We start from the raw sequence: 6770 nt of genomic DNA, 5'->3' as shown, positions 1-6770 counted from the left end.
GCTAACATGTGCACAATGACAAGCTATGCTAATGGTGAGCAGGTATAACGCTCGGCACGTTTATCGTGTTAGTGGAGCATCTTAGCATGCAATAAACTAAACATATAGCTTAGGGTGGATAGAATGTTGGGACATACTGAACAAATTAAAAATTTGCACTAGATGGAAAGTCAGGGGATCACTGAAGTTATTAGAATTCATCCAGAGGGGAACATAAAAGTTTGAACTTAAGTTCTCTTAAAACCACAAACGTCAACCTCATGGTAACTCTGGACTAAAATCCAGTGATCACCAACATCACTATGATTCATCCTCTAAGCAAACGGTATTCATGGTACTCCAGTCTGGTCCAAATGTGTAATCACAGGCCAACAGTTCTATGCTTTTTGGACACTAACTTAATTAGCTGGATTTCCCAGCGTCTTCTGAGCTCAGGGCGTGGAGATTTACTGAATAAAACTGTCGAGCGAAATGCGTTAAGCACATTGAAATTACCTCACATTACGTCTTATTTTGATAGTGGTGTGAACGGCTGACCCAAAACTGTCTACATGTGTTCCATTTGAAACAATAACTCCAAAGTAGGGCATGGCTTACACATCTATAACAGTATATTTACCTACAGCATACTGAGATATTTGACGCAGGAAACACCTGCGTTGTGAACTGCGCCTCGCTTTAATGAGCACTTAGTGTTTAAAAGTCGTAGCTTCTGTTACGCCGGGCTACAGTAGCAGATATTGCACAGTAACATAACACCAAAGAAAGACAATTTCCTTTCTGGACATCAAAACACTTCAGTAATATGAAGCAGAGTCTCATGCTTAATGCTTCTTCTGTCAAGTAATAACAATGGATATTGGGTCCAGAGGAGAAGACTTGTCAGCGTCACGCACAGCCGTCCACTCGGAAGAAACTGGCCAGCTGCTACGAGCGCCCGGCTCAGGCACTTTAGATCAAAGTGCTGATAGTTCATCAGCACATACCACAACATATTTGCTTGATATCAGCTGGCAGATTTGCTAGATCACAGCCTTATAAGATAAATTCCTTTCTCCCAGCTTAAACTCTTCTGGATGATATAAAGCAATGAAGTTTCGAAGAGTTGAAGGCAGACTTTGGATTTCCTTAGGTGCAGTGTATCCAGGGTTTATCTAATGCCGTGAGAGAAATGTCAATATTTTGATTTAAGAACAGGAAATCAAGTGTTTTCTCCAGAAGTAGGGATATTTTTTTTTTGTCTCAATTTACTTTACAAATTCAACAATCTTCTCCCATGTCATTTTTTAAAGAAATATACAGACTTGAATCAGTATTAATCAGGCTGTGATGCCATCTAACATCAATTTGTAATTCTTCAGATGATTTACAGGCTTTCTGTTTCACGTAATGACATAGTGTCAACGGGAAAGGATCCTGGACTTGGATTATCATTACCGCTCTCATTCAAGCCGTGCAGTACTAATAACAACTGGCAAAAATGACATGCTTGCATAAACACTCTGAAGGCAAATGAGGACACGAGAGCCCAGAAACATCACTGTTTGTTTAAAGGCCACTGACACTGAGATCCAAATAAACTAATAAGCTCAACGTGTATCCGCTCAGTTCGTTTAAGGAAAGCTTGCATGAGTGTTATGGCTGTAATAGCATACTATAGCTAGATTTGTGTAGATAATCTGAACAGTAAGTGGTGTTGCTGCATTACCCCATTTTAGCCTATTTACTATATTTAAAAAAAATCTTCTAGAACAGGGCGAAGACAAAACTGCCCCAACTTTTCAGTGTTGCAGTTCTGCTCAACTCATGTTTGATGCATTGTCTTAAAAGTGAAGTCAACCTCTGTTAACATTCTCTCCATGAATTTATGGCCTCCGTCGCTAGTTTAAAGTCTTCTTCAATAAATCATGATGCTCGTTTTGTAAATCATGGTCCCATTTGAAGCAAAATGGATGACAACGTGGATTAGGCTTCAGGGTGGGACTACCTTGTGGCTGACAAGATGCGACCGCGACACGTCCTCTAGTTCTCAGTCAGATCCAAGCAGAGTGTCCTCCCTGACTCCGCACTCGTGACCAAATGGCCGAACGCCAGATGTAGTCCACACACCTATGGGTGACGTCATGGTGTGGTTGAACTAAATGTTGTGAGGTGTGTAAGGTCCTGCTTAGCTAAAGTGGTGATTTGAGCTGGAAGCAAATGTCAGCATGCTAAAATCCTCACAATGGAAGGTAATGTTTACCACTTTTTTCAACATTAGCGTTTAGCGTGTTAGCTCACATTACACAGACTAAGACTGAGTAATGTCCTTCGTCTTGCAGCTATTTGGTCCCAAACCAGAGTATCAGACAGACTGAAGTTTTGACACGTTGATGGAACTACATAACCAAACTGATCACTGAGGGGAACATGAATGTATTTTTACAAATTCCATGACAATCTATCCAAACGCTGTGAGACGTTTCACTCGAAACCGCAAATGTGAGCCTTCCAGTGCTTGAGGAAAAGTCATTAGGGTATATGATCTTTGACAACGGATGTCTGCACGAATATGTGCCAATCGATCTAGTAAATGTTGAGATATTTTACAGGTTAAGTTAAACTTTCATCTTCTGGTGGGACTAGAGGAGAGGTCAGGGAATCATCCAAGTTATTATGATTCATGCTCTGGGGACCAAAAATCTCTGAACAAAATTGTAGCTCCTCTGGTGGTTGCTGAGATACTTCACAACATTACCATCCGTTGAGGGTTGGAGCTTGCATTTCTAGAATTGTTTAAGACAGGGCATTGACTGAGAAATTGCCTGCACAAATTCTTACTCAAAATAGTCTGTACTCTGCTACTGCTGCAACTGCCATATGTAGCGAACGTCTGATTTCCAAGACAGCGGTATGTCTAAGGCCTGCAGCCAAAAAAACGAAAGCACATTTGTAGCGTGATTCCACGGCCCGACAAACCAGCAAGCCTCACTATTTCATTATTTGTCAAGATAAGTGAGGCGCACCTGTGTTATGAGAAGAAGATTCAAACTGGACCGGACAGTGCAGGAAGCCTCTGCGCATTCCAGTCCAATAAGGAAAAGCCGGGCACCATGGTGAGCGACGATCATGGGAGCAGAGCCTCCATGTAGACATGTGAGAAACATCACAAGGCAGACTGCCTCGCTCACAGGGAAGGACCTTTTGCCTGTCAGCGGGGTCTGAATTGTGGGGGCGGCTGTATTCGAAGCACACCGGCCATATGTAGACGCCGCGCTACCCCTTCCATATGGAAATGTTTTACATGTCTTCTTTGTTGTTCAGACTTCAAAGCGGAGGAGATCCATTTGAGTTGATTTTATGACACATTTTAGCAAATTTGCAGGGGGGAATTTTAAATGCCTTGTAAAACCTGTTCCACAGCGTGCAAGACCACCCCATTAAGCCCGACATCCCACGTGAATACAAAGGAAATCTGACTCAGAACTGTACTTGCACTTGCTGCTGAGTGGGAAGGAAATGGCAGCGAATGACAAAATCCATAAATGAATCTGCACAGGACGCAACACAAAAGCAGAAACACCATAAATTTATTGTGGAAAAGAAAGCAACATCGGGAAGAAAAAAGTCTATCCTGGCACATTGTTCATCTTTTTTTTTTTTTTTATATTACAAAAAGGAGAGAAAGGCTACAAATCTCGATAATTTATACAAATACAACAGCTTTCAAAAATAAATCTTTAATTTAGTAAACGCTCTGTGAACACGATTCTGCAACAACCCACCGCTTGAGATCCCTGAGCAGAGACACAGAGTGAAACGCTTGTTTTTTTTGTTTTTTTTTGTTTGATTTTCTTTTACATCTTCACTCAAGCAGTAACGATTATCAGTGTTCGTTCATAAACACTTTATATACACACACGAGAGAAAATGATGAACGCTGCTTGACTATGGGGTGTGTGAGGGGTGTGTGGGGCGGGGAATGAAATGTGAGGGGCTTTTACTGAGCGTGTCACGAGTGTCGACACTGCTGTGACTCCAACACGTGACCAATATATTCGAAGTTTTTTATCCTCCGTTGTGGGCGTTGCTCTGTATTGTATTTGTAAGGGGGCCAACCAACTGCGCTAGGACATCACGTCTGCTAACTTCCTTCATTTAACATGTAAAAACAAACACAGTGCCAGCTGGTTCTGTTTGCTCGGCTAACACAAAGCAATAACTTTACAATGTATAAACTCAGGACACAGATAGCTCAGGAGGTTTTTTGCGGCCAATAACAACCAAATGATGACGACAACACTGTACATATTCTTACTTCGGGGGGGACGGTGCCGTTTCACTTACTGTATGCTGACGACAACAAGCAAACAAATAGACAAGTAGATGTTAATTACACAGAATATATACAAAGTGAGACCTTAAGACTGAGCTTTGACAATATTGGAAATACTTCACGTGAGGAACCAAACTCGCCCAGAATCTGAGCTTCCACTTTGAGTCTGGCTGCTTTTATTTTCTTTTTCGCTGCATGACTTTTTTTCTGTATACTGTACACAATGTAGGTATATATTAGGATTCATTTATACAAAACACAATGAAATTAGTTCTATTCCAATAAAAACAATAGGCATTAAAACATTTTCCCTCAGACGTGCTGTGTCTGTGCATTGTTCTGTGATGAAAAAAAGGTGTGCATCGGCATAGCTTTTGTATTTGGTTATAGAAGAGCCTTCATCTGTTTTGACCCCACGCGCTCGTTGGTGGAAACGTACAAACACGCTGTCACCAGGTCCGCTGTACCTGCCTCTGTGTTGTCTGTGACTTCCATGGGAAGATGGATTCATATTTCCATGTGTAACTTCTCACTGCGTCTTTGCCAGCACCGAACTTGAAGCAGAAGTGGTAAAAAACTGCCACCTGCATGCTACTTTACACTGCCGAAGAAGATTCACACCTTCTATTCTAAGGCATTACTATGTGAAAGGAGGCCCATTTCCTTTGCTTTTGAGGTCTCTTGCCAATACGTACTGTGTTTGGCAAAATCCAGCCTTCAGAGAGCTTTCGAGAGGCTACTGTTGTGCTGCGACGGCTGCCAGATTAAATTCCCTTTTTTCAAGTTTTTCACCAATTATGAGGACATCTGCTGTTTGCAATGATGGCGCTAATTTTCATGTCTTCATTATGAAGTGTGTGTAATCTCATTAGCAAGACAAAGTGACCCATTGAGGATGTGCATGGAGAATTAAGTGATTTAAACTTGATTAAATCGGTGATCCTTGATGGTATCGAATTCTTCATATTGCCTTAATTTCTTCATTATCTGATCAAACCAAGAATTTGATTAAATGATGATGGAAAATCCCCTCCGTGCAGCGCTCTGAGATTATTTTCTTTCTTTTTATATTTCATCTCACACCGCTCAGGGACGAATTGTCGCCGCTTTGAACTACAGCAGCATGTTTATTAAACCCTAATTCATCACAAATGTTGAAGGATGTACCTAACTCACTTCAAGTTCAAGTGCTCTAGTAATAGAAGAAGAAAAAAAAAAAGAAGACCAAATAAAGCGTGGTTCCTGTGAGAGCACTAAGTTTCAAGAAAGTTCTAAAGAGTCCAAATACCATGTAGCGCCTGCCAAACTGTGAGCAATGCTTTAGAGAAAAGCTGCTGGCCTGAGGTGTATGCAGAGCTCAGGAGTTATTAGGAGGGCCTGAGCGGCACAGTCACGGCCTCTCTGAGCAAACATCCTCCCTGAGTCTCCCTTCCATCTCTCCCGGATGACAAGAGCGAATGTGGAGCGCGTAGGCCATCCTCTCCCCCAGGTATGGCGTGCAGATGGCAGGTAGGCGGGCGGGCAGGGCTGAGCTCAGGGGCTCATGGTCCTCAGGCCCTGTTTCTCCATGATGTTCCACAGCTTGCGCAGGTTGGACTGGGTGATGGTGTCATCCGGTTTCAGATGAAGTGCTCGGAGGTAATTGGCTTCGGCTTCTTGCAGTTTCCCGTTGAGGTGGAGGATCGCCCCCAGGTTCATCAAGGCTGCAGGATACTGAAACCCAAAAAAAACAGAGGATATCTCAATCAGTTTAGGATCAGATCAGATTCATACACCTCGGGGTGGCTTAAAGTGGTCTGTCCAAGAATAGCAACACACGACTTCACCCCGTTATTGAGGAAGCAAAGAGTAGCAAGAGAGCGATTCAGCTGCTGAGACCAGAGTGAGCTGACATACAGTACAGGCAATAACAGTTGTTTACTCACCACCAAATGTTTGTTTATGCTAAGGATTGTTTTTGATAAAAAATGTACAACTTCAGAGGCCATGTGTAGATATTTGGTGAGATGAATAATGCAAATGAACACTGGGGGTATACATAATTCAGCAAGGACTGGAATGTGACCAGAAATGTTTTATATGTCAGCCACATCCAAACTTTGAACAGATTTAGATCTTATTTCTGTAAATTCTAGTATAAAAACCAAGGAAAATGTCAGGCTGAATGAACACATAAAGCTATAGGAAAAACAATTATTTTGACACCGTAAAAGAGCATCTGGTCATCTTGCGAGGCTTTAAAGCAGACCCCAACACGCTATTGGTTCCTGTTTTTCAGATTACCCAGACTGTGTTTGGTGTTTGGTTACCATGCAGCTTTTCCGCGTCCCTGTGTCTTGTCATGTCAGAAGGAGCAACCACCGCTTTGAAGTGAGTCCGCATGAATGAACTGTATAATCCTCCTGGTGCCGAGGGGCAAAATCGTCATCAGTGTGACAGAGGGGAGGGGTGGGTG

General features: G+C 42.4%; 1 protein-coding gene across 1 annotated transcript in view; it reads right to left on the bottom strand.

Annotated features, from left to right (window-relative positions):
• Positions 1–3547: 3547 nt before the first annotated feature.
• tmtc2b (transmembrane O-mannosyltransferase targeting cadherins 2b) overlaps positions 3548–6770 on the bottom strand; it is a 104798-nt gene continuing 101575 nt past the window's right edge. Inside the window, exon 12 of the mRNA XM_030426122.1 lies at positions 3548–6028. Within this exon, the coding sequence (XP_030281982.1) occupies positions 5849–6028 (180 nt within the window). The 3' untranslated portion in view covers positions 3548–5848. The remainder of the gene's footprint in view (positions 6029–6770) is intronic.

The sequence above is a fragment of the Sparus aurata genome, chromosome 8 (assembly GCF_900880675.1).
Source record: "Sparus aurata chromosome 8, fSpaAur1.1, whole genome shotgun sequence".
Classification (NCBI taxonomy): Eukaryota; Metazoa; Chordata; class Actinopteri; order Spariformes; family Sparidae; genus Sparus; species Sparus aurata.
This window is presented reverse-complemented; position numbering and strand designations above follow the sequence as displayed.